A 12,918-nucleotide genomic window follows, 5' to 3' on the forward strand; every position below is an offset into this window, starting at 1 on the left:
AGCCTGCTTCAGATTCTGTGTCTCCCTCTCTCTCTGGCCCTCCCCCATTTATGCTCTGTCTCTCTCGGTCTCAAAAATAAATAAACGTTGAAAAAAAAATTTTTTTAATAAATAAATAAAAATGAACAAAAGAAAAAGACAAAAAAGACTCTTAAGTATACAGAACTGATGGTTACCAGAAAGGAGCTGGGGGAGGCAGATGGGTGAAATAGGTCAAAGGGATTAAGAATTCACTTATTGTGGGGTAGCTGGGTGGTTCAACTCAGTTAAGTGTCTGACTTTGGCTCAGGTCATGATCTCATGGTTCATGAGTTCGAGCCCCACATCGGGCTTTCTGCTGTCAAGGCAGAGCCCGCTTCAGATCCTCTGCCTCCCTGTCTTCACCCCCCCCCCCACTTGTACTTTTACTCTCTCTCAGAATAAATAAACTTAAAAAAAAAAGTTCACTTATCAGTAAGGAGCACTGAGTAACGTATGGCACTGTTAAATCACTACATTATACACCTGAAACTAATACTGTTGTTAATTTTACTGGAATTCAAAAAGTCACTGAATTACATGCTTACATTCTTCTCAGCCTTTTGGTTAAGATCAAGTGTAGTATCTGTTCTTTTCAGAGTTACATTCTTACAATGGATGGATTTTAGGGTTTGTAAATTATACCTCTTATAAAACTTCCAAAAAGAGGAAAAAGAAAAACTGTCCCAAATTAAAAAAAAAATTTTTTTTAACGTTTATTTATTTTTGAGACAGAGACAGAGCATGAACGGGGGAGGGTCAGAGAGAAAGAGGGAGACACAGAATCCGAAACAGGCTCCAGGCTCTGAGCAGTCAGCACAGAGCCCAACGCGGGGCTCAAACTCATGACCGTGAGATCATGACCTGAGCTGAAGTCGGACGCTTAACCGACTGAGCCACCCAGGCGCCTCTAAAACTGTCCCAAATTAAAGGAAATTAAATAGGTAAGACAACTAAAGACAGTACTTAATCCTGGACTGGATGGGGCATAGGGGTACAGGAGAACAGCTACCAAAGGCTTTATTAGGATCACTTGATGAAATCTGAATTGCCATAGATAAAAATATTGATGAATTCATATTAAATTTCCTAATTTCTATTACTGTACTCGTTTTATCACAGAATGTCCTTGTTCTCAGGAAACACACAATGAAGGATTTAAGGGCTAAAGGAGGTACAATCTCCAGTTTATTCTCAAATGTTTCAGAGAGAAATATAACCTGCAAATATATACTTATGGAGAGAAATGATAGAGCAAATGGGCAAAATGTAAACAAGTGGTGAATCTGGGTAAAGGACATACAGGGAGTTCCTTGAACTGTTTTTGCAATTTTTATGTAAAATTTGAAATTTTATTATATTACAAAAAAAAATTTAAACAGTACAGTAGCAGGAAGTGGCTGGAGGTGTAGAAATGACAAGCAGCATTAGTAAATATTAAAGTCACTGAAGCCTATCTCCTGAAAAGAAAACACAACACAACCTATACTCACAAAGATGTGAGCCTATACTCACAAAGATGGGTTAGACTAGGAGATATTCTAAAACCCTGATAACCTCTAAAATGTGGGGATTTACTGCCACTTCTCTTATGGCCATGCTTTCTTTCCTTCATTTCCAACACAGGCATGACTACCAGGTTAGGGGGCAAAGGAGATTTTCCAGGCCTAAACTGTTCTGACTATGCCACCCAAAGTGCTAATTCTCCCCAGTAGGTTATTCCTAGAGTTCAAGATTAAAGATTAAAAAGTAGGTTCACAAAGTGGCTTCTCAACGAACATGTGTATTCCCACAACTAGCAGAGCAGCTTACACAAATACACATTTTTCTGATGGATCACAAAGGGCAGTAGCCAGGGATAAAACATTCATAAGCCTGCAGGCCAGGGAGATGACAAGAACAGCTGGCCTGATTAGAAACAATGTCTGCCTGTCTCTTTCCTGCCTTCTCCCTATTTCCTCCCCTCCCCAGAAATACAGACCTCTCCCTTTCCTCAAGTTTCCATCTGGCAGTATCTCTCTCCCTTACCCCAACCTCCTTTACCTTCTTATAACATACTTCCTACTTCAAGTAATACATCTAATCTACTTTTGTGTTTTTCATTTCTTTCTTTGTAATTTTAGTTTGTAAGTAAGCAGAAAGATCTGATATACTGTTCATCAAATGTTTCCGAATAGTGGGATTTGGCTGATTTTTCTTCTTTGTACTACAACTTGAACTTCATATGATGATATTGTGTTTTAAACAAAATAAAATACTACATATTTTTTTAATTCCTAATTCTAGCAAATCAATTCATTTTAAACTTTCATAATATTCCATGTCCCTTGCTTTTGAGAAAAATAATTAGGTGATTTCCCCTATAAGTGATCTTTAATTTTGTTTTCCCCTAAGAGTTGCCCTCTGTGATAAAAAAAAGTAAACCCTCTCCACCTACTCTCTTGCTTTTTGTACACCTTCCATGCCTTCCCCAGTGACACAGGAAGAAGCCACAGAACAGACACAAGGTAGATAACAAGGAATAGGGATGGGAAAGCTCTAACCAGGGCACAGCTTAGAAATTAAGCCTTGTATTATTTTATTCTGTAAATGCTATTAACAGGTTTCTTACCAGAAAAATGTCTGCATAGCCAGCCAAAGACTCTACTCCCTCTTGGATCCGTGCTCCCCCGGAGTCATTCAGTCCAATCACTGGAGCCCCCACTGTCATGGCCTGGTCCATGATCTGAGACATCAAAGCAATCTTTTATGAGACAACTGATCCTTTTATCAAAAACAATTTATAAAGTACCATGGTGTTTTCTGGAAAATGTTCCAAGTGCACTTTTCTTTTTAAATGCTCATTCTGAGAGAGAGAGAGAGAGAGAGAGAGAGAGAGAAAGAGAGAGAGGAGAGCATGCGCATGTGAATAGGGAGAGGGGCAGAGAGAGAGAAGAGAGAGAATCCCAAGTAGGCTCCACACTGTCAGCACAGAGCACGATGCAGGACTCAATCTCATGAGCCATGAGATCATGACCTGAGCCGCAATCAAGAGTTGGATGTTTAACCAAGTGAGCCATTTGGGTAACCCTAATTACACTTCTCAAAACAGGAATCATTAACACTGGCTTCATTCCCCATGATGATTAGGTACCTCCATGGAAAACAGAACCAAAATTTTAAGGGCTGATTAAAGCCCTTCAGGCATCCAAGAGCCAAAGCACTTCCCACCAGCAGGGGATAAGACTGCTCATAGCAACCATTTCTGAGCCACAGGCCCAGGCTATAATATTTTCCAGTATCCAGTTTTGTTCCCAACTTTTTTTTTTCAAGCAGGTTCCATGCCCAACGTAGGGATTAGGCATGGCCTTGAGAACTCATGACTTTGAGATCTCATGACCTTGAGATCAAGAGTCACATGTTCTACTGGCTGAGCCAGTCAGGCGTCACCACCTACCCCCCCCCCCTTACTCTTTTGAAAGAACTGACACTAAACACAATAACAAAATAGTATTTTTATGAAAGTACATGTAGATCCATCTGTTAACCAGAGCCAGGCCCAAGCCTGATTTCACTTGTAATAAGGCATATTTTCCTCATGGGTCAGTAGTTGAGGGCTTAATAAGCAACATTCCTAAGAACCCTTTTCAGTTCACAAAGTACTTCCACTTCCATTATCTCATTCAACCTGATAACAGAGGCAGTGAAAAGAAAAATTAGAGAGGATTAAAAGTGATTGGCCCAAGGTTTCAGAAATAATACATGACAAGATTACATCTAGAATCCAGGTTTTCCATTACACAGGGAAGCACTGCTTGACTATTAACAGTCAACCGTACCTTTAATTCCACATTTCTCCAAGTATGATCTATACTTTTATTCATCTCCAGAGCATCTCATCACTAGCAGTGGAGGTTTTTTAGGTTTTTTTTATTTTATTTTTTTTACATTGATTTATTTTTGAGAAAGAGTGAGACAAAGCATGAGCAGGGGAGGGGCAGAGAGAGAAGGAGACACAGAATCTGAAGCAGGCTCCAGGCTCTGAGCAAGTGGTCAGCACAGAGCCTGATGCGGGGCCCGAACCCACAAACTGTGAGATCATGGCCTGAGCCGAAGTTGGACACTCAACAGACTGAGCCACCCAGGTGCCCCAGCAGTGTTTTTTAAAATACCATCATGTAATCCTTGCACTGTTCTTTATCCTTTAGTACCTGGATTCTCCACCTAGATCATGGGCTCTTTACCTGGAGTCTTCAGAATCCCAAGGGGTCTGTAATAGATTTCATCCATGCATTGCTTGGATGGGAAAAAATTTAATCTTTACCTTTATTAACTCTAGCTGATCTTTACCATACCTTTTAATTATGAACACAGGAAACAAAATCATTATTTTATGAGAAATACCTGTGACTTTATATTAAAAGAAGCCATGGATATTTTTATGTCACACTAAAGTTGCAGGTATCTTGAAGTAGCATTTTCTTTTTTTTTTCCTTTTTTTTTTTTTAATTTTAACATTTATTTTTGAGACAGAGAGAGACAGAGCATGAACGGGGGAGGGTCAGAGAGAGAGGGAGACACAGAATCTGAAACAGGCCCCAGGCTCTGAGCTGTCAGCACAGAGCCCGATGTGGAGCTCGAACCCACAGACTGTGAGATCATGACCCAAGCCGAAGTCGGACGCTCAACCGACTGAGCCACCCAGGCGCCCCTTGAAGTAGCATTTTCACTCATGCCTACTTTGAAACTATAGAGGTTTAAATGCACAGCTAAATCTTGTTATTTGATAAATTTGAAAGCACACAGATTACAAATAGGAGTGCCTGGGTGGCTCAGTTGATTAAGCATCCAAGCCTTGATTTCAGCTCAGGTCATGATCTCACAGTTGGGGAGATCAAGCCCCATGTCAGGCTCTGTGCAGACAGTGCAGAGCCTGCTTGGGATTTTCTTTCTTTCTCTCTCTCTCTCTCTCTCTCTCCCTCCCTCCCTCTCAAAATAAACAAACATAAAAAGCATGAATATTATAATTGTAATTTTTTTTAATATTTTTTCATTCTTTGTAATCCTACATATCTTATGCATGTAAATCATTACCAGATTGCCAAAGGGATCCATGATACAAAAAATGTGAAGAATTCCTGCCTTGGACTAAAGGGATGTTTGGGTCTGCACCCACCCCACATACACAGCTCATTGTCTTGCACCCCAATATTTAATATGAACTATGTGACTGATGAAAGTACTGGGTTTTCAAGATTAAATACTTACTTTGCAGATCTTTTGGGCATGTGCCCCAGACAGACTACCTCCAAAAACTGTAAAATCCTAAAAAGAAAACAAATCAACAAATAAAATATAGTCACTAGCCAGGAATGAAAAGCCAGGAGGAAGACGAAATGAAAAACTCTTAGTCAAAAGTTTTTGAAGGATTTTCAGGAGTTCAAAAAATTAGGAATGGTCTTTTATTCACTATTCTATGGAGTAATTTGTACCTTAGAGGGAATTCATGTATTGTCAACAGCAAAAGATTTAGTCTTTGCTCTACAAAAATGAATCCTAGCTCTCTAAGGAAAACTTTTCATGCAGAATTAACCTGAAAAATCAGATTCTATAGATGTCAGGCAGGCATTTCTATTACTAGAAATATTTGCCATTCTGGGGCGCCTGGGTAGCTCCGTCAGTTGGGCGTCCAACTTTGGCTCAGGTCATGATCTCATGGTCCGTGAGTTCGAGCCCCACGTCGGGCTCTGTGCTGACAGCTCAGAGCCTGGAGCCTGTTTCACATTCTGTGTCTCCCTCTCTCTGACCCTCCCCCATTCATGCTCTGTCTCCCTCTGTCTCAAAAATAAATAAATGTTAAAAAAAAAAAAAAGAAATATTTGCCATTTTGACGAGAGGTTAAAAAAAAAAAAAGACAATCAGAGCCCTCACGGCTTCCTCTTGCTTATGGAATTTCATTACCTTCTGATATAAAGGGCTTCTTGTGGGAAGGACCTCCTTTCTAAAACCACCTCAAAAAGCGAGTAATTAAAAACAGAGTCAGCCCAGGAGGACAAAAAAGGAAGAGGAAACAATGGCAGAGGAGAGAGTGAACAACAAACTCAGGGGAACTGAAAGCACAAAAAGAATATCTGACTTGGAGCAAATGGAAGCCTATATACTGCAGGGGGAGTAACCACAAGGATGGAACAACCCAGGAACTATAGGAAGTGGGGGGGGGGGGGGCAGGGGAACAGACTGATAAAAACTCTGGGTTAGGAGCAGTTGGACCCCACAGGGCCTCTCCTTCACCTTGAGAAGAGGAAACATTTATTCTCTAAAGCAATTTCACCAGAAGGACCCTGGATTCACAATCACCAGTGGCAAAAGAAAGCAAAGGTGAGGCTAAAAACATCTGAGATTAGGAACCTATACAAGAATAGATTGTCCTCCCCCAGAACATAGCTATGAACAATTATCAGTCAAGAGACTAAGGCTGCTTCTACAGAAAAGCAGAAGATCCCCAGAAAAAACAACTGCAGATATTAACATTTTGGGGATCAGTACAAAAAACTGGCTCATCACTCCCTACCCTAAGTATCCTTCAGGGCTTATTTCAAATGCCCCATTTTCCCTAAAGCATTCCTCAAGGCTGAATGTGATCGTCCACTGTCCCGGGCCCACAGCACTTACCCAGAATCATTCTTGCCCTCATCTGTACAGAACTCCTGTTCTGTCCCAATTTATCTACAAAATGAGATTAGGTTCTTCAGGGCAGGAACTGTGGCTCAGTCATCTCCCTCTCCTCGCCCCCAATCCTCATCCTACTCTACCCCATGGGCATAAGAAGTAATCAAAAGTATCAATTCAATGAATTTTGTATTTGCTCAAAAGTTAGAAGGTTGAGTCCAGAAAGTACAATAACTTACTTTGTTCTAGCTATCTTATTAATAATTCCTTCTGTACACGTTTTTGCATCTTTCTTTCTGTACAAGTTTTTGCCTAGCTCTCATAATTTCTTCTAGTTAAGTAGTTGGTAGACCCATTTATAACAGTTTTAAAACATGTCAAAGGTAATTCATTAAGTGAATGAGTACTGTCTAAGTACATTTAAAATTAACCAGTTATTTAATACTGAACCCATAATTTTAATATTTAACAAGCTTTATAATGTTAGATCTGTAAAAGGAACTAAGTATTTAGAATTATATGTATTCTTCCACGTCTTGAGGTGGAGAGGGGTGGTAATCAAACCCAAAATAATATAGTGTTAGTTTACTATTAGCTGCTGTAACAATTACCACAAATTCAGTGGTTTAAAACAACACAAATTTATTCTCTTCACAGTTCTGTAATTAAGAAGTCTTACATGGGCCTCACTGAGCTACTCTCAAGGTTAGCATGATTAGATGTCTTTCTGAAGGCTCCAAGGGAGAATCTGTTTTCTTGCCTTTTCCCTGTTCTGGCAACCAAATGCATTCCTTTGCTCATGACCTCCTTCCTCCATCTTCTTAAACACCAATGGCAGGTGAAGCCCTTCTCAGCACATTCTTCCGACCTCCTCTTCTGCCTCTCCTTCTTTTAAGGACCCTTGTGATTATATGTGTCCACCTGGGTAACCCAGCCTACTTTATTTTAAGGCCAGCTAATCAGTGACACTAATTCCATCTGTAGCTTAATTCCCCTTTGCCATGTAAGGTAATATAGTCACAGGTTTTGAGAATTAGGAGTTGGACATCTTTGGGAGCTATTCTGCCTACTATATTTTCCTATGGTTTCAGTGTGAAGAAACTGTATCCGTCCTTAGGAAGCCTAACAAAACTTGTTTGAATAGTTTCATGAAGCCCAAAACTGAGGGGCCTATGTTCCTGAGACTCAAGTCCCTTCCACCCAGGCTGCATTCACAGCACTCTCTTAGGCCCACACATTGCCCAGGACATGGATGCCCTCCAGGCACACACCCAACCCACCAAGAAACATCTCATTCACTTAGAATAAACTCCTGGTTCCTGGGACTTTTTACATGATTACTGCCCTGTGATTATCCCTAAAACAGACTCAGGATTCTGAGAAAAACACATACTATGGTAGAATATTCTGGACACATGCAGTGAAAAACAAAGTATATCCCTCTTCTGCCCCCACTACAGGCAAGTTTTCATTCCTCAAGACTTTCTTCTCACATATTTGGTCCTGGCTCTGCCCTCCAGGAAAGCTCAGCCTATTCGAGTTATTAAATACCTGACTGAAGACATAAACCAATCTTCCATTGATTCGGCCCCGTCCAGTGACCACACTGTCTCCAGGAAACTACCAGAAAAACAGAAAAATAAAAGTTAAAAAAACCAAATACATCTTTTAATGAATTTGACAATTATGTCCGAATGAAAGACCAAAAAAATAAAATAACCCACCCTAAATTTCTTAAAATTCAATATGAATCAAGAACATGAAGGAATCTCCCCTTCCCCTTCTCAGCTCTGCAATAGCAAGCACTAGGCTACTGGTTCATCAACAGAAGTAACGGGCACTATAGTTAGGCTTCATCTTCCTTCTTAACAGTAAAATAATCAAGACTCCCCCTAGGGCCACTGCTACCAAATGCCACAGGAAGGAGAAGGGCATATAATAACACATGGCAACTCTAGAAAGCCACACACCCCACCTCCAAGCCTTAGGGAAAACCCATCATTTTGCTTGGAATCCTGGAATACTGTGTAGCCCATAATGACTCAAACGGAGCCAGCTGATGCGATGCCAAGTTCACAAATCTTTGGTGAATAACAGCATATATACAGACCTGAGGAAAACTGATCAAAAGTGAATACAGAGAACTCTGCATACCCATGGAGAACATCCAATTAAAAAAAGTGTCGGTGACTCTGACTTTAAAAACTCCATAAAGTCAAAGTGTCAAAAGAGGCAAGTGGTCCTGCTTTAGGGGTCTCTGGTGCCTAGATGGACCAGAACACAACCAAGACATTTTTGCCTTTCCTTCTAAGTTTGTCACTCCATACCTGCAAGAACTCTGAACCCACAACCAGAGACCTGGAAACTGGGCCATAGTCACACTGCACAAGGTATGAACAGTCCCATTCCATTCCTTCATCTGCAAAGGTAACTGGGGGAATCTGGAGGCCCAATAGTATTTCTTCAGAGGCACTCTTACAGTTTCAGGCCTCTAACTTGAAAACTGTTAAATGTACCTTGAGTTCCAGATGGCCTTCATTATTAGGCTAATGAGTAGGTCAGCAGGGCCACGGCTAGACAGTGCAACTTAGAGGCTCACACCACCATTGTAAAAAGATACCTTATTCTTATCAGCAGCCATTCCAAAATCTGCACATCTGTGTTCCACAAACATGTCGCTCTCAACAAAACTGCCAGGGTCCAGCAAGAGGCTGATCCGCTCTCTGGCAGTCAGCTTTCCCTAAAATACAACAAAAACCATTCAGTCATGTCATCATAGAGGTCAGTAAGCAAGGAGTGCTTGTGAGTGGGCCACGAAGACAGGTTTTGCCCCTTCACTTCACATGAAAGCCTCTATTCCATCAACCCACCCAAAACACTGGTGTTATCAGTAGATATCAGCCAGTAAGTAAATCAGGGCAGACAGGCTACTCCAGGAGCTACCAACTGTGGAGGGCAAATAAGGAAGTAGGAAGAGGAAAAGATGGAGAGAAGTGGGGGTAAGGAGAGCCTGACCCTGGAACAAGATAACTAGTTCCACAAACATTTACTGGAGACCTAAGGAGTAATAAAAAGAAGAATGGAAAAGTAGGAGGTGGAAAACTAAATCAGGCTTACTGAAGGGCCTAAGGCTACACCCCCACATTCACAAGTTTCTTCTAGGGAACCCCACACAAACTCACCTCACTAGTGTCCAACCCCAAAGACACTTTCAGGACTACTTCCTGGTTCTTCTGCCTCTTCCATGGCTTCTCCTACTATCCTACATTGGGGCTCGGCTTAGAAACCCCACACCTGACAGTGATACTATAATATGGCAACAACCCCACAGCAGGTAGTGCCTGAGATGAAAAGGAGTTAAACAGAGTGGTAAAGAGCTCATGTGAGAGGAGTGAAAAAATGCTTCTTGGAGATGAGGTTGGAACCTTCAACTTATCAAGAGCCTCTGTTGCTTGGACTCTCAAGCCCTTAGACTAAGCCAAACACCCAGGCCTACTGTCCTCTGCCCTCTCTCCACCCCAGGGAAAAACCTGAAGTTTGGCTCTTTGTTTCCCCCATAATAAAGCAGCCAAAGCCAGTGAGGTCGTTTTAAAACAGACAAACATATACACTGTTGTGTGGAGTAAGTTTTCCAGAAAGCAATTTAGCAACATATATTAGAGTGTTCAAAATATTCCTATCTTTTGACCCAGTGATTCCATTTCTGGAAATCTATCCTATGGAAGTCATCCAAAAATTGTTGAAAAGGGGGTGGAGTGGGGGATTTAAATCAAGTCAGCCTCCTAAGTCAGCTCTGGCAAAAGAAAAATAGCTTCTGGAGCCTGCATCAAAACCCAGTAGGGTCCACCTAGCAAAGAGGTGGGGTGATGTTCCAGGGAGAATTCAGCAACGGGCCCCAATACAAAGCATGCACAGGAGCACTGCCAGGCCTTTCCAAAGTATGATGTAAAAATTCCTTCAACCCAGACAGAGCCACCCCAGGGGAGGAAGGGAAAGCACTCCTGGCACCACACACAACCAAATTTACATCTTGCTCCCAAGAGTTAAGAATTATTACTATCTTCTGTTTAGAATAAACTGACTCCTCAGGATTAAGTAACTTGTCAAAAAGGAATGGTCACCTTCATGCTCTTGTCAAATGGGGATTTCCATCTAAATCAACACCTAGAATTCAATCAAGAACTAGTTCGAATTTCCTCACTGAAGACCCCCAGCCTTCCACCCCAGTCACCACCCCCAGGCTTGACATGTGCCTCGGTGCCCTTCACCGCTAAGAATTTCACTTCTGCATCTTCCCGGTTATTTAACTCACCCAGCACAAAGGTCCAGTTTCACACACATATCAGTGACGCACCGCGTGAGCCTACTTCCAAGTGCCTGGTCACCCATCTGGGCCTCAGTTTCTCCTGCTGATAAATGGCCACCCACCTTATCTCTGAAGGCCAGCTGTAATTCTCGCCTCAAAAACCTCCCTGCCTCCGTCGCGCATCGTGCCTTTCCTACCCAGCATGTCTATGCATGCTGAGATCCTAAAGGCGTTCAGCCAGCATTGAGGAGGCAGAAGTTCCCACAAGATCCGGGAGCTCAATCCACCCCAGATTAATGTGAGAGTTTGCCCAAATTACTTCCCCCACCATATGCTTCGATTTTCCTGCTACCATGATGGAGCAAGAACCGTATACTACCTACCACTCTTCCTCCGGGCATGAGAAGAACACGCAGAATTTTTGTTTTGTTTCGTTTTTTTATTAAGTGCCCGTCATCGCTTCTGTAGCTCTACCAATAAGATTGTGAGGGGGAAAATACTATTTTCTCCTTTCAATAAACTGACTCCTAGTGATTAACTGGTCCAAAAGTTTATAGAAGTTAAATGGTGAGTTGTCTGGGGCCGAGCAGCTGCCACTAAAAATCCAGAAGTAAAGGACAGGGCAATGAGGCACAAAGGTACTTATTCTCGTTTTACCTGCTATTTGGTGAAAGGCTACAGGTTGTCAGGGTGAACCTTCTCGTCCCCGCCCCTCCTCGGCATCGCGCGGATTGGCTGAAAGGAGTGGGGCGCCGCGAGCCGGAAACTCTGTAATAGGTTGCGAACGCCAGGGGGATGGTCGGGTCTCCCTAGGACTCACTCGTTTATGCTGCGCGTCGATGCGACGCTGGCCTCCTCCCAGCAACGCGGCGTTGCGCTTGTTTTCGATGCGCTCGTTAACCGAGACGGGCTGGCTACACAGGCTGCGGACCGCACCGCGGAGACCGCCCACCACAACGCTGAGTCTTGCTCCAGCCGCCACCAGGCGCATTGCCACCGCCATCTTTGCTCCGCGGCGAGCTCCCAGCCGGTGCGCCTGAGTACGCTTCTGCGTCAAGCGTGGGTATCGGGTTCTGCGCCTGCGCAGCATGGGTGGGACGTAGAGAGCCTATGGGCTGGACGTCTCAGCGCGCTTAGAAGAAAAGCCTGAGACTTTGAGACTCCATACCGCTCTGGGACATCATCCTGAGAACGATAGTACTGTCCTCAGATCTGGTGCCTTCCTTGCTGCACAGAAGATGGACTTAATTCTTGCTCTTCTCTGGCTACCTTGACCTCGAATTTGGCCGTCCCACCACCTCCAGAAAATGAGTAGGTAATAGGAGCTAACCAACATGTATTAAACACTGCCAGGTGTGGCTTAAAGCACTCACGTGCATTAGCTTATTATCCTGATTTCACAGATGAGGCAAGTGAAGCACAGAGAGGGAGAGTGATTTGATCAAGAGCCAACACTAAAGATGTGGTGGAACCAGGATTCAGACACACAGGACAACTATGTGCCGCATATTGAGCACAGGTCACTTAACGTCTAGTGGGTAGTTCTCAAAATGTGAGCCCAGCAGTGGGAAAAAGTGAGAAATGCAGACTTTCAAATTCTCATACTCCGCCCCAGACCAGCTGAATTAAATTCTGAGGGAGCAGCCAGCAATCTGTTTCACCAGACGACCTCTAGGTGATTTTGACGCTTGCTAGATTTTGAGAACTACTCCTCTAGGAATTTAGAACTGAACTCTTAGGAGCTTGTCCATCTGTTTCCCCAGCTAACAAGCAGCTCTTTAAGGCAAAGTGCAAGGTGTCTATTTTGCATTCTTAGCTACAGAAAACTACTAAAATTGATCATTAAACCCTCCAAGCTCCAGCTCACAGCTAGAGCCTTCATAAAGTCCAAATTCTGGGTTGGGACTTTGATGTTAATTCAATTCAGCAAATCTTTTTGAGCACCT

General features: G+C 42.7%; 1 protein-coding gene and 1 pseudogene across 3 annotated transcripts in view; one reads left to right on the plus strand and one right to left on the minus strand.

Moving 5' to 3' along the window:
- The window catches only part of PCCB (propionyl-CoA carboxylase subunit beta), a 96,922-nt gene extending 84,888 nt beyond the window's left edge, over positions 1-12,034 (minus strand). Inside the window, exons 1-5 of one of the 3 annotated variants that reach the window (XM_015074286.3) lie at positions 11,793-12,034; positions 9,287-9,406; positions 8,218-8,286; positions 5,266-5,322; positions 2,630-2,743 (exon numbers count right to left, since the gene is read on the minus strand). In XM_015074286.3, the coding sequence (XP_014929772.2) occupies positions 2,630-2,743; positions 5,266-5,322; positions 8,218-8,286; positions 9,287-9,406; positions 11,793-11,975 (543 nt within the window). In that variant the 5' untranslated portion in view covers positions 11,976-12,034. The remainder of the gene's footprint in view (positions 1-2,629; positions 2,744-5,265; positions 5,323-8,217; positions 8,287-9,286; positions 9,407-11,792) is intronic. The other 2 variants (XM_015074295.3, XM_027061796.2) reach the window with 2 other exon arrangements.
- LOC113600047 (uncharacterized) lies at positions 566-668 on the plus strand (annotated as a pseudogene).
- Positions 12,035-12,918: the final 884 nt, after the last annotated feature.

This window comes from Acinonyx jubatus, chromosome C2, assembly GCF_027475565.1.
Source record: "Acinonyx jubatus isolate Ajub_Pintada_27869175 chromosome C2, VMU_Ajub_asm_v1.0, whole genome shotgun sequence".
In the NCBI taxonomy this organism is placed as follows: domain Eukaryota; kingdom Metazoa; phylum Chordata; class Mammalia; order Carnivora; family Felidae; genus Acinonyx; species Acinonyx jubatus.